The sequence below is a fragment of the Meriones unguiculatus genome, chromosome 17 (assembly GCF_030254825.1).
Source record: "Meriones unguiculatus strain TT.TT164.6M chromosome 17, Bangor_MerUng_6.1, whole genome shotgun sequence".
Lineage (NCBI taxonomy): Eukaryota > Metazoa > Chordata > Mammalia > Rodentia > Muridae > Meriones > Meriones unguiculatus.
This window is the reverse complement of record NC_083364.1, coordinates 35,486,074-35,508,269: the sequence shown is the minus strand read 5'-3', so window position 1 is coordinate 35,508,269 and position 22,196 is coordinate 35,486,074. Positions and strand designations below refer to the sequence as shown.

The 22,196-nt window shown below is 36.8% G+C and overlaps 1 protein-coding gene across 22 annotated transcripts in view; it reads right to left on the bottom strand.

Moving 5' to 3' along the window:
* The window catches only part of Dlg1 (discs large MAGUK scaffold protein 1), a 181,639-nt gene that overhangs the window by 30,175 nt on the left and 129,268 nt on the right, over positions 1 to 22,196 (bottom strand). For all 22 annotated transcript variants that reach the window (XM_021645131.2, XM_060370191.1, XM_021645132.2 and 19 more), the window contains 3 exons: positions 12,855 to 12,957; positions 5,940 to 6,054; positions 3,923 to 4,099 (listed from right to left, as the gene is read on the bottom strand). In XM_021645131.2, the coding sequence (XP_021500806.1) occupies positions 3,923 to 4,099; positions 5,940 to 6,054; positions 12,855 to 12,957 (395 nt within the window). The remainder of the gene's footprint in view (positions 1 to 3,922; positions 4,100 to 5,939; positions 6,055 to 12,854; positions 12,958 to 22,196) is intronic.

Below are 22,196 nucleotides of genomic sequence, written 5' to 3'. Positions count from 1 at the left end.
TGCCTGTACTTGTTTTTGAGTATGCGTGCATGTATGCATGGGTGTTAAAAGTCAATGGTAGGTGTCTTCCTTATTTGTTCTCTACCATTAGAAATACATTTAATTATGTATGCCTGCCTGCCTGCGTGAGAGAATGAACAAGCGGTTAGGGATTGAGGAAGGACAGAAGAACTGGACCCTTTGGAAACTTAAACCATAAGTATACATGACTCGGATGTTGGGTACCAAAACTGGGTTCTCTGCAAGAGACAATATATTCTCTTAACTACTGAGCCATCTTTTCAGGTCCCTACCTACTTTTTTGAGGCAGGGTTTCTCACTGAATCTATAGTTCACCAATTTTGCTAAGCACACTCCAGAGATTCTCCTGTCTCTGCCTCCCACGGTGTTGTAATTTCTGGCATGCACTGTCCTGCACCTGACATTTTATGTGGTGTTAGGATTAAACTTGGGCCCTCACGCTGGTGCAACACTTTACAGACCAAGCCATCTTACTAGTCCTTAGAACATTCTTTAAGTCCACTACAATTGAGAGCCTTGCTTGACATCACTTACTCTGAAATCCCTTAGACTTACGGAATGATGACCACTATTTGACTATGAAGTAAGAACCAAACCACACTGTAACAAGTAAACACTTACATGCACTCAGTACCATAACTATAATGAAAACAGGCCGATAGCATTTCTGACTTCAGTCATTTTCCAGGATTCCTGCTTTTTCAAATATTAGCTTAGCATAGAACACATATGATGAAAAAAATTAAGCTTGAGGGAGAAAAATGTAGCAAAACTCAACAATTTAGATGTACATTGTATTATTCTTGAAATTTTTTGTATCGTTCTGTAGCTCTGAAATGTAAAAAAATGTGGAAAAAACTAAGCTTAATTCCGATTCTCTATAAAAGATATAGTCTAAAAGTTAGAGTTGGAAAGTATTTTGGGGACTGGAGAAATAGCTCAGAAGTTAAGAACACTGGCTGTTCTTCCTAAAGGGTCCTGAGTTCAATTCCCAGCAACCATATGGTGGCTCATAACCATCTACAGTGAGATCTGGTGTGCTGGTCCACAAGCAGGCAGAATGCTGTAGAAATAATAAATGAAAGAAAATTAAAAACAAATGTAAAAAAAAGTATTTTGGAAGGTAACCTTCCTTATGTCTTTGAGGGTGAAGGGTATACTTTGGGAACAGGTGAAGAGAGGCCAGGAGGGCTTTTAAAAATGTTGAATTCTGAACCTAGTTATAGCTATACTGGCCATGGAGGCTCATGTTTGTACATGCAAGAATCCGGCAGTTGTGAACTGTGTCCACAGCTGACAAGGACACTGTGGAAGGATGCTGTGTCTCTCTTTAATGTGCAGAAAAGGCTGGGCTTTAGCCTAGATTTCATTTGATGATCCCAAGTGCTACACAACCCTTCAAGACTCCCTAAGACTCCCTCTGAGCGCCATGCTTTTCAGTGTGCATGTGGAATGGCTGCTATCATGGCTCACCAAGTGGCAGCAGGACAATGAAGGAAGCACACCCCCACCACCTCACCACTTGGGCAGAGGAAACCTGGGCCCTGAGCACAGCAGCTGAAGGCTGCTATTGATGTTCTGTTTTCCACAGGAAAGAATGTTCAGTGGAAGCTTCTCCACCAAAGTGTGTAAAACAGAACTACCTTATCTTAAATAAAATAAAATGGCAAATTTGTTGTCTTCCTACTGTATTTTATGATAAAAACATAATATTCTACACTATGACTCAGGGGATGGGTAGCCACCACAAAGTATAACTTCTCTGTTCTTTCTTTCCTTCTAAGTCAGCATGTTTTTCACTGGTTGAGAGCACATGTAAAGAAAGCCTTGGCAGAGTATGAGGCTCCAAACGACATGACAATTTTTAGGAACTGCAACTTTGATATTTAAAATGTGAGGTTTCTACTGACTCAAGATGGCATAGAAGAATTGAAGCACAGTATATTATAACCTAGGAAAGAAGAATGCCAAAGCCTGCACTCCTAAAATAAGATTTTCTATCAAACACGATTATACAACAGATGGATCTAGCTAAGCACATAGATCTAGCTAACAACAGTTATAACCCCCTGATCACTAATTACAAATCTTGGCAATACTTTTATAATATTGCTCTTGGCTTATGATGTAGTCCGGGGGTAGAACGCTTGTACAGCATGCACAAAGCCCTGGGGACTTAATCCTTAGTACTGCAAGTAAAATAAAGTATTACTACCTGTTTGTGCTATATAAGAGAAACAGACATCATTTGGTGTATGTTTCAGTTGAAAGAGGTATAAATCCAACTCATCAATAAACTTGATGTTAAATGAACTAACTTTAATAAGCATTAATACCACATTTGCTGGCTATCTTGAAGTAAGTCTAGATAACCAAAATAAAAAAAAGTCATGAAGCATCCTGCAAGATTCTCTCTCTCTCTTTTTAAGGATTTATTTATTTATTATGTGTACACTGTTCTGCCTGCATGTCAGAAGATGGCAACTGATCTTAATTGTAGATGGTTGTGAGCCACCATGTGGTTGCTGGGAATTGAACCCAGGTCCTCTAGAAGAACAACTAGTGCTCTTAACCGCTGAGCCATTTCTCTAGCCGAAGATTTTCTTTTCTTCCTTTCTACTTTCTTTTTCTTTTGTGGTACTAGGGATTGAAGCCAGGCCTCATGCATGCTGGGTAATCAAACGTAGTCCTCTAGAAGAGTCATCAGTGCTGCTAACGGCTAAACAATCTCTCCCTCCCATCATGGGTAATTTGGTGACAGTGCATTTTCTAATATTGGTTACTTTTTTATTTGATACAGAGTCTCACTATTCAGCCTTGACTGTCCTAGAACTCACAGAGATCTGCTTGCCTCTGCCTCCTGAGTGTCAGGATTGAAAGTGTGTGCTCACTAGGACCTCTACTGGTTACATTTAAATGTGGTAATATTAAAGTTATGAATCACATCATGAAAAACAAAGAATAAAATCACTATTTAGGAAAAGATTTATTCATCATTCAGCTTTCTTAACTTATTAATTCATTAATTTTGGGGTTCAAAAGGTTTTAAATCGTGTATGTTTTAAGTATAGTACTGCATATCTGCAATCCTGGTACTCAGAAGTATTGAGAATTCAGGGTCATTCTGTGATACACAGGCCACAGTATGTCTCAAAAAACAAGCCTGGGGAGATGGCTCACTGAGTAAATGTTTAATGCACAGTTTTAGAGTCTCAGAATCAACCTAAAATAGGAAACGGTAGTATATGTTTGCAATCCCTGCAGTGCCCCTCCACTGATGGATGGGGAGACGGGAAGATTTCCGGAAGCTCACAGGACTAGCTGCCTGGTGTAAGCAGTGGTGAACAAGAGATTCTGTTGCAGACCAAGTAGGAAAAAAAAAAAAAAGTAGAAAACAAGGACTGACTCAAGGTTGCCCTCTGACTGCCCCCACACAAACACACCCATACTATAATTTGATTTGTTAAACGTATTTTTGATAAGCATAAGTAAAACAATTGCTCTAAATCATGCTACTAACATACCTCAATAACATCTCACACAGATACTTTTAAAACATTCTTTTGGTTGTGAAAGTCGGCTCAACTTTCTTAGTAAATTTGAAGTACACAGCTCAGTCTTGTTACCTGCTTATCCTACTGCACAGTAGCCTTCTGGAGTTTATTCTTTTATAACTGAAGCTATGTCATCTCTTGACCAACATCCTTCCACCCCTCTTCCACCCACACTTTCGTAACCTTCAGTTTATTTTACATTTCATAGTAAAATTCAGCTCCTGACTTTTTATATCTGGTTTCCTTCACTAAGCATAATGTGTCCACACAGCACAAGTAAAAGACATGTCAGGAAAAACAATTACTTATTAATACCCTACTTTCAAGCAGTAGGAAGAAACATTTACCTGCGTTTACTAGGAATTACTCCCACTTCATCACTTTCCCCATCTGGTGTAACCTGTCTGGCTTGCCACCATTCATCATCAGAAGCATTGATAACATGGAGGATATCTCCAAATTTGAAGTTTAATCCTTGACTGGGAAGGCCGCTATCTTTAGTCTTGTCGTAATCAAAAAGGGCTCTAGACTCAGAAGAAAAAAAGTTCATAGCACTTTGTTATAGTGATTATTAATCAATTTAAAAATCACACGGGATTCCAGAATACATATACTTTGTACATAGAAATTATTAGTATAGTATTAAAATGTTAGGCTTGATCTTACAATATATATATTGTCATATATATATATATGACAATAAGACAAAAAAGAAATTACTCTAACAGAAACAGTCTAAATGTATTATTTATTGCTTCCAATGTTTTAGGGTAGACTGTACACTCACTTCTTTATCTGATACAGGGAATTGCTGTCTAGCCCAGCTGGGCTCAAAACTCAGTACTGTTCTTGCCTCAGCCTTCTAAGTGTTGGGGTGTCTAGCTTCTTTATCTTAATGTTTCTTACCATGATGTCTAGGAAATTAACGCATGGCTCATTAATACTTTCTACTGGATGGTAACACAGATGCTTTAGAACGGTGGTTTCAGTCCTTGTTCCAACTTCCTAGGGTTTTGCTGTACTGTGTTTTACTTTGGCAGTTTATTTGCTTTCCTTTTGCTTTTTCTTTCCTATTAAATGGGGCTAATAATGACACATTGTGGATTTTTTCTGAGGATTGATCAGATTTGGTAAAGTGTATAAGATAAATTAAAAAAAATCTCTGGGTATACTGGGCTACAGCTGTACTCTCAGCTACTCATGAAATTGAGTCAGGAGGACTGCTCGAGTCCAGAAGTGCTGGGGTGAGCTTTGGCAATATACTGACACTCCATCTCACAATGAATAATATAAAATAAAAAATTCAGCATCCCCAATTTTGTTTTTTTCCTATAATACAATAACAAATTGTATTGGATTCTTAAAATGACATTATATAACTATTCTAAAAAATGTAAACATTATTTACTGTCTACTTTGACTAGATATTTAGAAAAACAAACTCCCAATGTGTAGGCTTATGAGGCTATGTTGACTACATATAGAAGCTAATTACTTCTTCCACTTGTGAGCCACCATGTGGTTGCTGGGAACTGAACTCTGGAATAGTGGACAGTGCTCTTAACCTCTGAGCCATCTCTCCAGCACTCTACTTCTTCCATTTGTTTGCAAATGTAGAATAATCAGTAGTTTAAAAGTCATTATCAATGAAAATTAAGGGCCGAGTGCCAAGTTATTTTAAAAATACTTTATTAATTTAATCTGACAACTACAAAATGTTAAGGCTTTTAAAGTTTGTTATAAAGGAAATATTATTTATCACCATTTAACTAATTAACATACAATATTTAAACTTAATTTTTAAGTCCAAATGAGCTCTCTTAAAAGTAGAGGAAAAGGCTGTACTGACGCGTTCTTCCCCAGCACCAAAAAGGCCTTGAGTTTGATTCTTAACACTGGGGGGAAAATATTGTGATTCCCAGCACTGCCAGCCAGCAAGCAAAGAGAACCAAAGAGAATTGTGGCAATCAGAGTGAAATACTAAACAGTTATTCTTTTATCCCAATCTGAAAACTGAAAATTAAGGTAAAATCTTTCCATGCTATTCAACACTTTATAGTCTTTTACAGTATTACTTTAAATCTAATCTAATCAAGCTTATACAGTCACTACTACATCATCTGAATTTTCTTTTGTCCACATTGTTTTTCTTTATACCATTATTCAGAGGGTCACATAATTTATATTATTAAAATTATAATAGTCTAACTCTCAAAAGATACAATGCCAGAAAAGCACCCATGAAAATGTTTTTTTTTGTTTTTTTTTTTTTTATTTGCACTGAATTTTTCACTCAGTGAAAAACCTAAAAGAATCTACATCCATAAACATTTAAGTGATGTCACAATTACAAGTAAAACTTACCTGACGTAGAGGGACCGCTTCTGGCTAGTTCGAAGAGAACCCGACCCTGAACTAATGCTACTGTTCATCATCTGCTCCCGTAAGTCATGTATTTTAGCTTCAAAACGACTGTACTCTGATGGGGAAAAAAAATAAACTGAATATTCCTAAAAACAAGTTTTTTAAAGATAAACTGTGAACTATATAAAGTGTCTTAAAATCAACAAAGTAGGCTAGAAGTTTCAAAAGTAATAAGCTTCTAACTGTACTACTAGAAAGTAGAGGATGTCTCCGTTCAAATCACACATAATCTGCTGAAGACAACTTCATGAATCAAATAACACTAGTAATTTTACATTATCTTTTAATTTGGATGTAAAATTTAAAACCAGGACTTATTCCAGCTTTCAATTAAAAAAAGAAATCTATAATAATTAATGCCTGATACTCTGACTGCTGAAATCTTTTCCTTGAGAAAAACCAACTAATCTTACTCTCAAATATAAAACTTATGTAGTATTAGTAATAATAAAAATATATCCAAATCAGCCAATGGAAGAACTAAAGTTAACTATAATTTTTAAATTATCAAAATGCCCAAAAAAGGCAATCAGGAATAATATTTATTAAAAAATATTAAAAACATTTTGAAGATAGCTATTTTAAACTATACCACAGCGTTAAAAACATTAAATCCTCTGGTACTGAGAACCTGGTCAAAGCTCTGACCAGAACAGTATCTTATTATTTTTTTTTAATCTGGAAGTATCTTCTAGTTTTTGTGATGTGGCCACACAGACTGAGGCTAAATAACTGCGGCAGTAAAATCACAGAAGGGATGCTACGATGGCCCCATGTAGCCTACCTACACTTTCATCTGTCTTGATACTAAGTTTGATGATGTTATTGTCTTTGATAACTTGAAGAGGGCTAACCGATGGGTTACTTCCCCCCCCTTTCAAGTGAATTATTGAAGCTATAGTTATCTCTTAATTCTTTAAATTAAAAATAAAAACTAATTATTTATTTAATGCTTTAGGGGAAGGTGTGCATATTCTATAAATCCTGCATGGACCCAAGTTTCCACAAAACAACCTGAGGGTATTGGTTCTCTTTCTACTGTGTGAATATGGGACTGAATTTACGTCATTAGGTTTGATCATAGTGCCTTTACCTGATGAGTCATCTCACTAGTCTATCAAGCTTTTAATTAGTCAATTAACATTAATATGGACTCATGATTTCCTAATTTACTTAGTAGGTTAGTCTTAGTATTATATCAGTAATTTGAAGCAGAAATCGCTGATTTTTATTTTTGTGTCTTGTTCCATGCTGGATTACAGTTATTATTTTCATTATGTTTCCATCATTGCTTGAATATTTTACTTTTTGGCACAGGGTATCCTATTACAAAATAACATAGTATTTTTCCTGCCTGAGCCTGGGAGCCAGACATCTGTCCAAAAAGCCTCAGCTTTTAATGTGGAATAATATTCAGAAGGCAAGCTTGGGAGTATGCATACTCATTGCTATGGAGGTGTGACTGGGCCGGACCCTCAATAGAGTTAGGGGTCATGCATATAAATATTTATACACACACATAAAGATGTTTAGATATATAACTGTATTTGCACCTACTGAAATGGAAAATTGAGGTCATACCAAATTTTCTAATTCTAACCCAGCATTGAAGAATTTCCACTTAGCATTTTGTATTTGTACTTAACTCATAAAAACCATGGGTAATGCTGGCTTACATGTGTGTTCACTTTATTCTGTTTCTGTGCTAACCAAGCACCTGTTCCACTTAGTGTCTATGACTTTCCTGACTGTGCTGACTGCTCAAACTAGGACCTACCCTGACAGGAAGCCCCTCTTTCTCATGGGTTTAAGTCCAGTGGACTACCATAGCATTCCTTAGGCTCCTTGCCCCAAAGCGGGCCTTGCTCTGTTCTATCTAATGGCTTCCAGACTCAAGTGATCAAGAGAAAGATCTCTAGCTTCAATTTAAAAACATTTCTCCAGTTTCATTACTTTCCTAAGGAAATACTGGTCCAAGTTAAAGCTAGTCTTTTAGTATTACTAGTGTAATAATTTCAAGAGTATGTCTTCTGGCATGCATTTGTTGTTTGTGAAGACAGTATTCTGATTCTTATTTTCAGTTTTCAAGAAAGTTTCCATGTGATTCAGTCTTGATCTGTTCATTTTTATTTAAAATTTGTTTGCAGGAACCTTTTTTTTGTTTGTTTGTTTGTTTAAAGAGATAGGGTCTCATGTAGCCCAGGCTGGCCTGGAGCTCACAGATAAATGCTGAGATTGAATGTTGAGCTTTTTCTAAAAATTTGGGTAGGCTTTGTAATGACTTCACCCTTCTATACTAGAACTTTCTGTTTGCTGTTTCTGCCAAGTATTAAAAGATCTGATCTAATATGCTCAGATTCTACCTACTGTATTATATATTTACCCTATTAATTCAGACCTCTTATCTTCTTTGATCAAATTATCCAAATCCTATTCAATTTGGACTTTATCCCTAGTAGTTCTTTCCATACGTGGGGCTTTTGAATAGAAAGTGAGTTACAGCTGGCTGTCACAGGCCCAACTACTGCAGTTCTTCACAGCTGACTGCAAACCAATCGCACGAAATGTGAAGGTCGCAGAAAACCTCTCCTGTGATCACCAAATCACCCCACTTCGCTTTCTACTCTCTCTCTGCCCTTTCCTGCCATTTTGCCCTGTACAGTCAGTGACTTCATTGGGGTTGGTAGCTGTTCATAGCTTGCTCACACCAGTTGTTATCTTGGGATTTATGGAAACTAGCTCCAATTACTTCTGTTGTAGACTGTTAGTAAATTTTAGTTTTGCTGTCCTAATTATTTTGTAACAGGTGCAAGAAGTTAGGGGACACTTTGCATTCTATCTACCAACTCATTTTCTATTTTCTAGGAGTCCTATTGATTCTACACTTCTGATTTTAAAACTTACTGTAATTACTACTATTCTGAGTGCACATGAGTATACATGTGCCATAACAGCTGTGTGGATGTCAGAGGACAACTTCCAGGAGTGGGTACTCTCTTTCAGCTGAGGGTCCTGGATTAAATTTGCATCACTAAGTGCTTGCATACTAAGTGCGTGATCTCACTGAGTTTTGGTTTTCCCTATGTTGCTTATTTCGTTTTGAAATAGTCTCAGTATGCAGCCTAGGCTGACTTCAAAGTTGCTTATCTTCTCCACCCAAGGTTTCAAGCACTAGGGCTAGAGCAGGCATTATCACCCCAGTTCCAACTGTTCTATGATTTTATTATTTTAGCAATTACTCTAAAAAAAATTACTTTTCAATGTGTATTACTTTTGCTGAAAAAATATTTTAGCATTGCATTTCTTTATAGTTTATTTACTGTTTCTGTTTTTCTTCTTTGAGACAATGCCTTAGGTAGATCAAAAGGCCTCAAACTCATTTTGTAGAGGACAGCCTTGAGCTCCTGATTCTTGTCTCTGCCTCTGAAGTGTTGGGGCTATAGGGATACACAACTAAGCCCAGCTACAATTTTACTTTTGGTAAAAGCCTATCTTTATCAATTAGGTGGCAAAATCCCTTAAAAATAGAAATTGCTCTTGAAGGAAACAAAATGACTTACTGCTCTAACAGCTCTACAATACTTAACAATATGCTCATTCATTCCATACAGGTGTCATTATTAGTTTTTACTTTGTGGGTCTCTTTATGAGCAGCCTTGAGCAATTTTAAACATTCAGCATTTTAGAAAGTTGAAAACTTTCTGCAAAAGAGCACACTGCATTTTACGGTAGGTAAGAGAGCTCTTCCCTGAGAAGCAGCTAGCAGTCTCAGAGACTATTAAACATTTAAGATTGGAGAGCTAGAGTGATTACTGATAAATTCTTAAGTTTTTAATTTATTTTCTTAATTTTATATTTATGGTCCTCACTAAGAATCCTTGTAACATTTGTGTTTATGACCAAAACATTCTTCCACACATTTTTCTCAACGTTATTTTTTAATTTTCAACTTCATTTACTTTGTCAAAATGACTAGCCTTCAATCAATTCACACCTGTCATTCTGTTTTTACCTTTTATCCATTCTGTATATATTTTCTCATATTTGATTTGGGAGAACGCTGTCTCCCTCTTTGGTTGTATGCACCCTTGTCCTAGAAATCAAATTTTTAGCAGAGCTGCTACTGGGAATGAGGAGGCTGTGTGGCACACAGGAGAAGCTCTCCAGAATTTCAGAAACGGGACTAAATTATATTTTATTGCATATAACATATTAGAGTTATCTGAAATAATTTAAAGGGCATGTGCATGCTCATCTGAGGAGAGATAATGTATGATGCTCCCCTCCCCAGGATTCACAAATCTGATATTCAGGAAATTTTGGAAAACAATAAACATATACAAGAGAAATCTACATAAAGAAACCACTCTGAAATAGAAAACACATACGAAATAGTACTTATTTGACTAACCAAACAAAAGGAATTCTCTTGTATTCAAAACTTTTAAAAATTAAGATTAGAATAGTACTATCAATATTCTTCAGAATAGAACCTCACTAGACTCCCCCCTCAAAAAAAGAAAAGGATCAAGCTTAAAGATCATATGAAAAGAAGCTTAGAAATACACACACACACACAAAGGGAACAACACAAAACAAAATAAGCTCCATGAAAGAAAGAGGGAAATTCCTGGGCACACTCAGTAACTACAGAGAAATATGGAGTGCACCTACTCCATATGGAGTCTATGCCAGGGTAAAAATCAATGGCCATAAAGAACTCAAGACTATGTGTGTTCTGTGCCACTATGATAATCTTTTCTGTTAGCAGAAAGTTTTTATGATTGAATTAAAATTTCAAACATGCATTTACTTTCTCAAGAATTTTAAATAAAAATTAAAATAAAATGACATCACTTCCTATTTCTTTTTCCTCCCTCCAACCCCTCCCATGTCCTCCCTTCACACTCACTAATTGATGGCTTCCTTTTATTATTGTCATACACATAATATAAAAACATAGTAACACAACCTGCTCATTATGTGTATATTGCACAGACACCTTTGTTTTCCTTTGAAAACATTACCATTCTAGTAACATTACATTCTAGTACCATTTTAGCTTTTCTCTATTTTTGTTTACTTTTCTACTGCATTCCCACGACATTTCTGCAGTGTCTGTGTTTTGTTAGCTTACTTTTATCTCTAACACAGTTCCTACACTTCTACGTTGTAGTCTTCTTTCAAAGTGAATGCATAAATTGTTAAGGAAGCTGGTAAATTTCATGTCCTATGTCACCTGTTGCTATGCTTTGCTGCTGCTCTCTGCTCTTTATTAACACCTTCACATGTATGCACAGGGTACGCACTTTTAAACTACTTACTACTCTGAGTTGAATTTGGCTCAACAGGAAAATAAGAGTAAATACAATAGCTGGTAACTGTTTCTTTTAGATGCTGAATTATAAAACATTTCATTTAATGCCCACATTATAAACTACATCCTCAGCCACATCATTTTTTCCTTCCTCATCATGTTGTTTATGAACATCAGTAAGCATGCTACTATGGATTCTTGTGGGCTCAAACTCACCAAGTCCACTGAGGTTTTACTGGTGAGCTGGTAATGCTGGTGCCTACTAGAGTCTTACACATGTTTACTATGGCCTTACCTTATAGTTTCCATTATCACTTTCTTCCCCTAGGAATCTAGTCAAATTATGCCATGATACTTTATTGTCTGGAGACAAAGTATAAGCAAACTTCATTTTTCTATTTTAAGTAGCAATAAAGGCTACTAGAAAATATTATAAACTTGGTATTAGTAAGTATAAACTAATTCAAAGGAAGAATTTCTGAGCAACTTCATTTTCTTTGGCAGCATTACGATTTTTACTTAAGATTTTTAGTAATCTTTAAAATCAATGAATTTGTAAAAGGGATATAAGAAGTGGTAAGTTGGAAGTCAAATGAAAAAGAAACTTGAAAATTAATCAAAATAATTATACAATCTCAAAACAATTGGCAGATAAAGTGTTTCTAATCCTAATGAAAAATACTTCTGATCTAGAAAATGAATTACTTTAGACTAGACTAACAAATTAAAACAAAACATAAAAGATTAAAATTAGAAATGAGATATTATTAAGGATTAGGGATGTAGCTCAGTTGGCAGAGCTTGCCTAGCATGAATAAAGCTTGGTTCCCTAGTCCAGTATGAGAAAAGGCATGGTGGCATTCAATCCATAACTCCAGGATAACTCTGGGAGGCAGAGACAGGAGGATGAGCTCAAGGTTATCCTCAGAGTCACACTGAATTCAAAGTCAACCAAGGGTATATGAAAGCTTGTCTCAAAAAAAAAAAAAAAAAGAAAAAAAGAAGAAGAAAAAAAAAAGGTTAAAGTAAAAATTACCCAGAGGTCTTTTCTGAGACTGCTACTCCCACCAAGGACCATGCATGTATATAAATTAGAACCCCTACTCAGATGTAGCCCATGTTAGCTCAGTATCCAAGTAGGTTCCCTTGTAAGGGGGACAGGGACTGTCTCTGATATGAACTCAGTGACTGGCTCTTTGATCACCTCCCGGAGGGGGAAGCAGCCTTACCAGGCCACAGAGGAAGACAATGCAGCCAGTCCTGATGAGACCTGAGAGGCTAGGATCAGATGGAAGGTACTCCTCCCTATCAGTGGTCTTGGAGAGGGGCATGGGAGGAGGAAAGGGAGGAAGGGTAGAATTGGGAGGGCATGAGGAAGGGGGCTACAGCTGGGACATAAGGTGAACAAAGTGTAATTAATATACAAAAAAATAAAAATTGAAAACTATTTTACTCCTTTAAAAAAATAACCCAGAGGAAGAATTTAAAATTATTTTAAAAATAGCGAAAATAGTAATAGGCAACAAAGACTGTATTACCTTCAGGTCGATACTGTGCGACAATTGTGACAGCTTGGCCTGCATTTTTTAATGCAGCAGCTGCTTGTTCATGACTTGCAGCTCTGAGGTCAACACTGTTTACCTACAAATAAAATCAAACACTAATTTAACAAATCAAAAACATAATTTTTGGTTAGAAATCACAATGGTCCGTTTTGTGAGTAGGCAGGTTAGCTGCAGTGCCTTTATACAGTGTACTGTACAATGTATTTAAACAATACGCGATTATTTCAAACAGTCTGACTCAGGGAAAACATCCTGTGTAATGGTAAGAGAAGAAAGTCAAGCAGGCTGGCTACCCAGTAATAACAACCGTCATTATGCTGCATTGTTCATTTTGTTAGGAACTCAAGCAATTGGAAAGAAACTGATTTGTAGCATTTTAATTAGAACTACATTTTTAATCCTCCAGTTCAACTCAGTTCTAGTTTTTCCTTTCAGACCAAGACTGTCATTGTTTTGCTGTAACAAGAAAGCAATTGCTGAAGCATGTTAAAATGCTACAGATTTCAGGGAGCAATTTAAACAAGAGTGACTGTAAATATCTGTTGGTGGACTATTACTAAAGTGACCAATTTGACTCCTGAAGAACAGCCTATTTTATTTTTATTTCTGAAACACACTAATACAATTAAGCAATACATTAATACACTTGATACGGCAAGATGCTACCTTAACAGATTACTCCTTTTTCTCTAAGACAAATTTAAGATGCTGTTTACAGAAGTGTTATTATCGAATGCAATAAAGCCTTAATACTAAAAGACTAAGAACCAACAACAATGAAGAGACTACAACTGTGCTCAGGACTTTCACTAAATGTTTCTGAGATGAGGGCTGGAGAGATGGCTCAGCGGTTAAGAACTTGCTGTTCTTCTAGAAGACCCAAGTTTGGTTCTCAGAAGCCATGCCAGGAGGCTCACAACCATCTATAACACCAGTTCTGGGGGGAAGGGTCTGATGCTTATGGCTGCTATAGGCACTAGTACTCATGCACATACCCACATCCCAACACATGCATACCTACACATAGTTTAAAAATAAAAACAAACCTATAAAAATTATGTTTTAGCCATGTAAAGCTAAATGAAACTGAATGTGGTTACTAGAGAGGAACTCCAGCTTCAGAGGTTTCGTTTTACCATTTATAACAATATAATGTACAGATCAAATTCTAATTATCAGAATAAACCAGGGAAAGGGTTTAGAAAGAGATAAACTTTAGGAAAGATTAAAACATTTTTTTGGGGGTGGGGGCAGGTCTTACTCTGTAATACAGGCTGCCCTGGAACTCACTATGTAGGCTGGAGTCAAAACTCTTCAGTCTCACTTCCTTAGTGCTGAGATTACAGGTGTGAGCCTTCAAGCTGCCTGGCTCAAGATTAAAAGTTTCAATGGAGCAAGGAGATGGCCCAGTGGGCCATGAGCACTAGTGAGCTTGCTAGCAAACTCAATAACCACAGTTTGGATTTTCAGAGCCATATAAAAGCTAGGTACAGTGACACTCCTGTTTATAGTCCCTGTGAACCAACTGGAAATGAGAAATGGAGAAAGGAGAATCTTCAGCTCATAGGCCAATAGGCTTAAAGAACAGCAGAGACCCTGTCCCCAACATGGAAGGTGAGGACCGACCTGAAGACTGTGCTCTGACCACATGCCACCCTACCTCCACATACACAGACATGCACAAAAGCAGTAATGACTACAGGAAGAAAATACATTATAGCTACTGCCTAGCTCTCTGCCCTTTTGACTATGCTCAATAAGCCATTCTTAAAAAAAAAAGTTTTAACTTTTCGCTTGGAATAGATTTGAAGATAGGCATTTTCTGGCCCCAACCTTAATTTAACACTAAGCATCTTACTGTCTTTATTTTCCTTCTCCTCCTCCTGTTTGTTTTTTGGTTTTTCAAGACAGGGTTTCTTTGTGTAGCCATGACTGTCCTGGACTCGATTTGTAGAACAGGCTGGCCTAGAACTCACAGTGGTCCACCTGACTCTTCCTCTCAGAGTGTTGGGATTACAGGCGTGTGACATTGCACCCTGGTTTGTTTTCTTCTTGATTGAAGAGGAAAGTTTTCAGTTGTTTATCATTTAATATTCAGCTACTGTCTTTTTTTTTTTAAATGAGCTATTGTTTACCAAGGTGAGGAAATGCCCTTTCAATTCCTAGTCTGTTAAACGTTTTTAACCATGAGAAGGAATGGACTTAATTCCAATCAACTTTTCTATGTTACTGAATGATCACGAGGCTGTGTCATTTACTATACCAGGATATAGTTTTAGCAATGGAGGAGTTTTAGCAATGGAGGAGGGTTCCCCTTTCTCCACAACCTCTCCAGCACGTGTAATCCCTTGAGGTTTTGATCTCAGCCATTCTTACATTGGTATTAGGATCAAATCCATGACTCTGTGAATGCTAAGTACATGCTCTATCACAAAGTTACAATGCAAACCTTAGATAGTGGCCCAGTGTCCTTCTTTGCTATGGATCTATTTATTTACTTTTTTTGTTTATATGTTTCCCAAATTTATTAACATTTATATATGTAACTAATACTTATTATTTTAATGTATAGAGACATACATTTTCTTTTTAGTGACTACTTTTGTTTTAAAGTTAATTTTCTTACTTATGCTTTTAACTTTTATTTAATGAGGCACTTAAATGTCTGTCCTTGAGTTTTTAGACTTGCTGAGTTTTGAAGATTGTTTCTGTACATTCTCCTCTTGCTCCTAAAGATTTTTCTTATTTGCGTTCATGCTATTTCCCCACAACAGACTCGTGCGCATCTACATTTCAATGTTATTGATATCCACTGCCAAACAGTGGTGTCTTTAAACATATCTCGGGGGTACAACCTGCCTTGCGCTCTCTGGAACTTGCAGTTCCAATACTGGGGAAGTCCTCAGTATTCCTGGCTGTGCTGCTGGCCTGACACATTTTGGCAATATTGTATGTCAATGACCCATATAAGCTGACACACAACTTAAGATAATCTATTTTTGCTCTGAGTTTTTCGCACCAAAATCTAAGCAAACTGAAAATGTACTTTGACAGAAGGTGTAAAGTGAAGGTCCTAAGCTAATTTTATTCTCCTAATTTGTCTAATAACACTTACCATCAATTTATCCTACTTATTTACTTTTAAATTAAATTAAATTTATTTATTACAATATATTTACTTTGTATCCCTGCTGCAGCCCCCTCCCTTGTTTCCTCCCAGTCCTACCCGCCCTCCCTCTTTGCCCTTTCCCTAATCCCCTGATAGGGGAGGTCCTCCTCCCCTTCTATCTGACCCTAGCTTATCAGGTCTCATCACAGCTGGCTGCATCATCTTCCTCTGGCCTGGCAAGGCTGCACCCCCCAGGGAGAGGTGATCAAAGCGCCTGACACTGAGTTCATGTCAGAGACAGCCCCTATACCCCTTACTAGGGAACGCGCTTGGAAACTGAGCAGCCAATGGGCTTCCTCTGAACAGGGGGTCTAGGGTCTCTCCATGTATGGTCCTTAGCTGGAGGGGATAGGAACTCCACAAGGAGAACAGAGCCAAAATACCCAAGCCCAGGGGGACTTCAGACTGGTACTATAAATTATTTTTAAAAGACTAAACTATAGTATATCTTAAAAAATGTTAAAAAAAAACCCATGACTAATTAAGATGGAGGGATCTAACAAGTACATACACACCCATGAAACTACAGTTAAAGAACATACATGGTATTGCCGTTATCCAGCCCTGAGAGTTCTACTGGGCACTTTTATGGTTAGTACAAATCAACAGCAACCCCTTTCCAAATTCTATTACCAGAAATTAGAGCTCATTATTATCACACGAAAAGGAAATATACAGTGTTCATTTCTATGATGTCTGTTTTGTTTTGTTCAACCTGATGCTTTTTGAGTCACTTATTATTTTGTATTTCAGCTATTTTGTTTCATTTCCTTACAGTGTAGTTCTAAATGATATAAATATCCCACCATTTACTCAGTTATTTTCCTATTAACAGAAAAAAGGTCATTTCCAGGTCTGGATTATTATGAATAAGACTGGCACAAATATTATTTGTGGGTATATGCTTTCACATCTTTTGGGCAAAACTTGTGTGATAAGTTACCTGTATGTTTAAATTATTTCCCCAAAGTTCTTATGATAATATCACTTTGAGTTACTTTCCCCATTGTTTTTCCCCATTAAGTACTGCCTTAAATATTTTTGTTCTCTAGCCATCCAACTCAGTGGGATATGCACTTGAGCTATCCTAAAATTGCTCTGTTTATTGGTTCTGTAGTTGTGTGATGTCAACTCTTAAATATCTTTTCATGGGTATCCTTTCTAGTCAAATACCTATTTAAGTTTTTTGTGAATTAAAAAAAAGAAAAAAGGGTTAGTGTCCTAATTAGGACTACTGCTGTGATGAAACACATAACCAATAAAAAGTTGGGGAGCAAAGTTTGACATACACTTTCATATCATAGTTCATTATTAAGGAAATTAGGACAGGAAATCAAACAGGGAAGAAACCTGGAGGAGCTGATGCAGAACCCACAGAAGGGTATTACTTACTGGCTTGTTTTACATGGCTCACTCAGCCTGCTTTCTCATAGAACCCAGGCATGCTACCCCCAGAATGGGCGGGGCCCTCCACATCAATCATTAATTTAGAAAATGCCTTCTAACTTGCCAGATCTTGTGGAGGTATTTTATCAACTGAGGTTCCCTCCTTTCAGATGATTCTAGTATGTGTCTAGCTGACATAAAACTAGTCAACACAGCTACTCAAGCTCTTTATTGTGAATTTGTCAATTTTTATCTGTTTTGGGTATAAATAAGTCTTTTGTGAGGCATTACCGAGGATATATTTAGACCAGTCCATAGCTTGCCTGCTTGTTTCTAAGTGAGCTTCCTAATGATTTGTTTCTTCTATACTTTGCCCAAGAAATTGCTTCCTTGCGCAGATATTTTTCAGTATTTTTTTTTTCCTAGAAAGCTCTGGCTTTAGGTTTTAACATTTGGGTCTATAATCTATTTAGAATTACATTGTTACTTTCAGAGTTAAGACTGACTGTGGCTTATGCTTTTATGATGTCTGCCCAGTTCATTCACTGCCATTGTTAAACACTTTTCTTCTTGTGGGAGCATCTTTGTTATCTCCTTTGTTTCACATCTGAGCTGCAGAATTATGATGTTGTCAGAGAACATACCGTGATAAATTTCTGTTTGCTGACTTTTTTATGATGGCTCAGTTTCTTTAGAAATGTGCCTGAGATGCAAACATAGTCTCTAATCTTCTGTCACAAGTTTGTAACTTTTGTGCTTCTGTATACTATTTAGTACTTGAATCTGTTGTTTGCTTGTTTTCTGACTGAAAGGCTTATAATGATGTCAGTATGAAGGTGGACTAACAGCCTATCCTTGGGACATCAGATTTTCTCTTCAGAACTTTAAAAACTGTTTTTTGTTGTATTTAAATTTAGAGTTATCACTTCTTCCTCACAGGTTTGTCATTTTATAATATCCTCGTATTTGACATATTTTGAGATAGAGAAATAAATCATTTGTCTTAGGTCAATAGTGCTATACAATATTGAGATTTTAAGTCATTTAAAAATATAAATCAATAAAGACCTTTTTCAACTATAAAGTCAGGAAATATTTCTCAAAGTAACTAATGAGAAAAATAAAATTTAAAAAAAAAAGAAGACTAAAAAAAAAAAAAAAAGAAAAAAAAAAGAAAGAAGGAGAGGAAGACCTCCCCTATCAGTGGACTTGGGGAGGGACATGCATGCAGAAAGGGGAGGAAGGGTGGGATCGGGAGGAGATGAGGGAGGGGCTTATGGGGAGGGATACAAAATGAATAAAGTGTAATTAAAAAAAAAACAAAAACATAAACGAATGTAGCAGGAACATGAAAGAGGAAACATGCCTGAAGTATAAAATTGCATCTCTTTATGCAGCTTTCAGGTTTATCTGTCTTACCATCTGACAGACTTAAGATTTATGAACATTCTTTTGCATCTAATCCTTTTGAAGGTCTCACACAGTTTAAGGACAGACAGAATCTAGTTTAGAAAGGATGACCATTTATAAAACAAATAGCTATCTATTTTGTTCTAGTTATTCTAGAACACTGGTGTAACCAGGTGAATGAAAACCTAGGTATTTGATATGTAGAAGCAATAGTTTACTAAGGATTATTTACAGCCTTAGGTAATAATACCTCACTATGCAGTACTGTTAAATGGAAATTACCCTTCTGTGTTTAAGGATATTATTAAGTAGGAATGGTGATTACTGCAGTATATTTTTAAAGAAAAACAGAGCCTACTTAATAGGACTAAATCATAGAAGTCCCAAGAATTATCACTCATATCTTAAAAATCAAAACTATCTGAGTAAGTATAGAAAAATGCACCAGGAGTACTGGAATTTAAAGAGACTCAAGAAGAGTAATATCCAGAAAATAACAAGACTCCCCTGGTCACTCTCACCCTTGGCAGAATGGTGAGGGAAGGAGGAAATAGGAAGAAATCAGCTAAAGCTTTACTCAACATCAGCATGGTTTCATGTAGACTAGGGAAACATAAAGCTTCTGAGAAACCACAGGCAAGTCTACTTCCAACCTGTCAACCTCGTGCCCACTGATCTTGACCGTTTATTCAGATAAATGTTTAGGAAATGTGAAGGGCATTCAAGACAGAGCCTACTAAATTTAGGTCATGATAATATCTGACAGTCTAAGTGCTAAAAACTTACACTGAAGAAGCTGGCGCTGAAACCTGTCAAAATCAACAACAGCAACTCTTTACTTTCAGTCGCTGAGATAGAAGTGCACAGAGAGAGGTACAATAAAGCCTGCCAAGTCAGCATAGACAAAGGGTATAAAATAGAAAACAGAGAAAAACCAAGGGAAGTTCAGAGAACACAAAGGAACTATAGCACCCAAATGTTGGCAGTTGAGTTATAATGCAGTTTTGAAAAATGGCAGTTCAGCTATAAAACATGAGATCTTGGAAATTTTATCAGTGCTCAGGAAATGCTTGCTCAATCCTACTCTCAAAAATAAAACAAGAGGTGGGCGTGGTAGCACACACCTTTAATCCCAGTACTCAGGGAAGCAGAGGCATGCTTGGTCTACTAAGCAAGTCCAGGACAGCCAAGGCTACATAGAGAAGCCCTGCCTCAAACCCCCTCTTCTCCCCATCCCCACAAACAAACAAATAATAAAAAAAAAACCCAAAACAACAAAAAAACATATTAAAAAAAACAAAAAAAGAAACAAAACAAAAACCACAAATAAAACATACCACTAAATTAAAAAGAAGCTACACAAAATACAACTCAGCTAAAGACCATGTTCACAAAGGTTGATTTTGTAGCCTAAACCACAAACCATTCCTTATTCCTAGGATTTGTCCCTGACATACAAGTCACTCTATTACAGAATAATAATAATATATAGTAAGAACTTCAGGCTTAGTAACAAGTGCTTTTTACCTGCTGAATCATCTTGTGTGTACTACTTCATGTATTAGTTTATCCAAAATGTCTCACGATAGTTAACATTATAAGACATGCAAAGATGGAAGAAAATATAACTTTGTCAAGACAAAAAGAAATAATTTTAGTACTTAGGAAACTAAGGTAAAAAGATAGCCATGAGTTGCTGGCCACACTGGACTATATTAAAGAGAGTAGCAGGACAGCCAGGGATTTGTGAGACCTTGCTATGAAGAAAAAAAAAAAAAAAAAAAAAAGATTATTAAAAAAATCATGGTGATAACAATGCTAACATATGTAGAGGCGATTTGGACCATGAATTTAGTGAATTTGAGCAAAAAAACCATAAAAACTGTAAAAAAAAAAGGCCACATAAAATTGAGAGAAAAAAATGATTTTATTTGAAAGACTTGGTAGTACAGTAAAATTGGCTGAAGAAATAAACAGGAAACTTGAACATAAGTCAAAACAAGTTTCTACTCAGTAGCCCATGGCAGCTCAGTATCCAAGTATCCAGTATTCCCAAGTAAGGGGAACAGGGACTGTCTCTGGCATGAACTCAGTGGCTGGCTCTTTGGCCACCACCCCCTGAAGGGGAAACAGCCTTGCCAGGCCACAGAGGAGGATAATGTAGCCAGTCCTGATGAGACCTAATAAGTTAGGGTCAGATGGAAGGGGAGGAGAACCTCCCTTATCAGTGGACTTGGAGAGGGGAATGGGAAATGAGGGAGGGTGGGCAGGATTGGGATGGAACGAGGGAGGGAGCTTCAGCTGGGATACAAAGTAAATAAACTGTAATTAATATAAAAAATAAAAATTTAATTAAAAAACCCCCCAAAACAAGTTTCCAAGCTGAAACTTGGAAACTAGGAAAACTAGGAAACAAGGAAAAAAAAAAAGAATGTGATGAAAAGAAAGATCATCGCATCATCTGTAGAACAGTATCAAAGATCATTTTTTTCTTTTCTGTTTTAATGTTTTTTAATTATAAAAATCTGTGCCCAGATTTTTTGGTTCTGTTGCTCTCTTTGTGGAGCTCCTGTCTCTTCCAGGTCTTTCAGCTCCCCCTTCTTTCATAAGATTTCCTGCACTCTGCCCAAAGTTTGGCTACAATTCTCAGCATTTGCTTTAATACCCTGCTGGGTAGAGTCTTTCAGAGTGGTAGGCTCCTGTCCTGTTCCCTGTTTTCTTCCTCTTCCAATGTCTGTCCTATTTGCCTGAGTGAGGATTGATCATCTTACCCAGGGTTCTCCTTGCTGAGCTTCTTTGGGTGTACAGATTTTAGTATGTTTATCCTATTCATCCACTTGTAAGTGAGTATATACCATATGTGTCTTCCTGCTTTTGGGATACCTCACTCAGGATGATCTTTTCTAGTTCCCACCATTTGCCTGAGAGATACTAACAAAGACCTTCCAAAACTAATAAAGGTCATGTGGGATGGCAAATCAGGTAGAGGCACTTGGGAAACTAGCCTGTTAACCTGCATCTGATATTCTCAGCCCACAGTAAAAAAGAACTGACCTCTGAAGACTGTCTTTTTGACCTTCACCCACAGCATGCATGCTCACTACCACTCATACCCAATACTTTAAAAAAGTGCCGAAAGTGAAAAAAAAAAAGGACAAGTCCTATATTCTGTGAAATTATGGTGAGGGAGGTGAATTAAAGACAGCTTAACAAATCAGTCCTGAAGTAAAAATACACAGAGGAACATTATAGGGTAAATAAACAGTAAAGTGTGATACTGAAACCTACAAGAATTACCAATTAATAACTGTACTCCAGCTGAGGATGTAGCTCAGTGGTGGAACACTTGC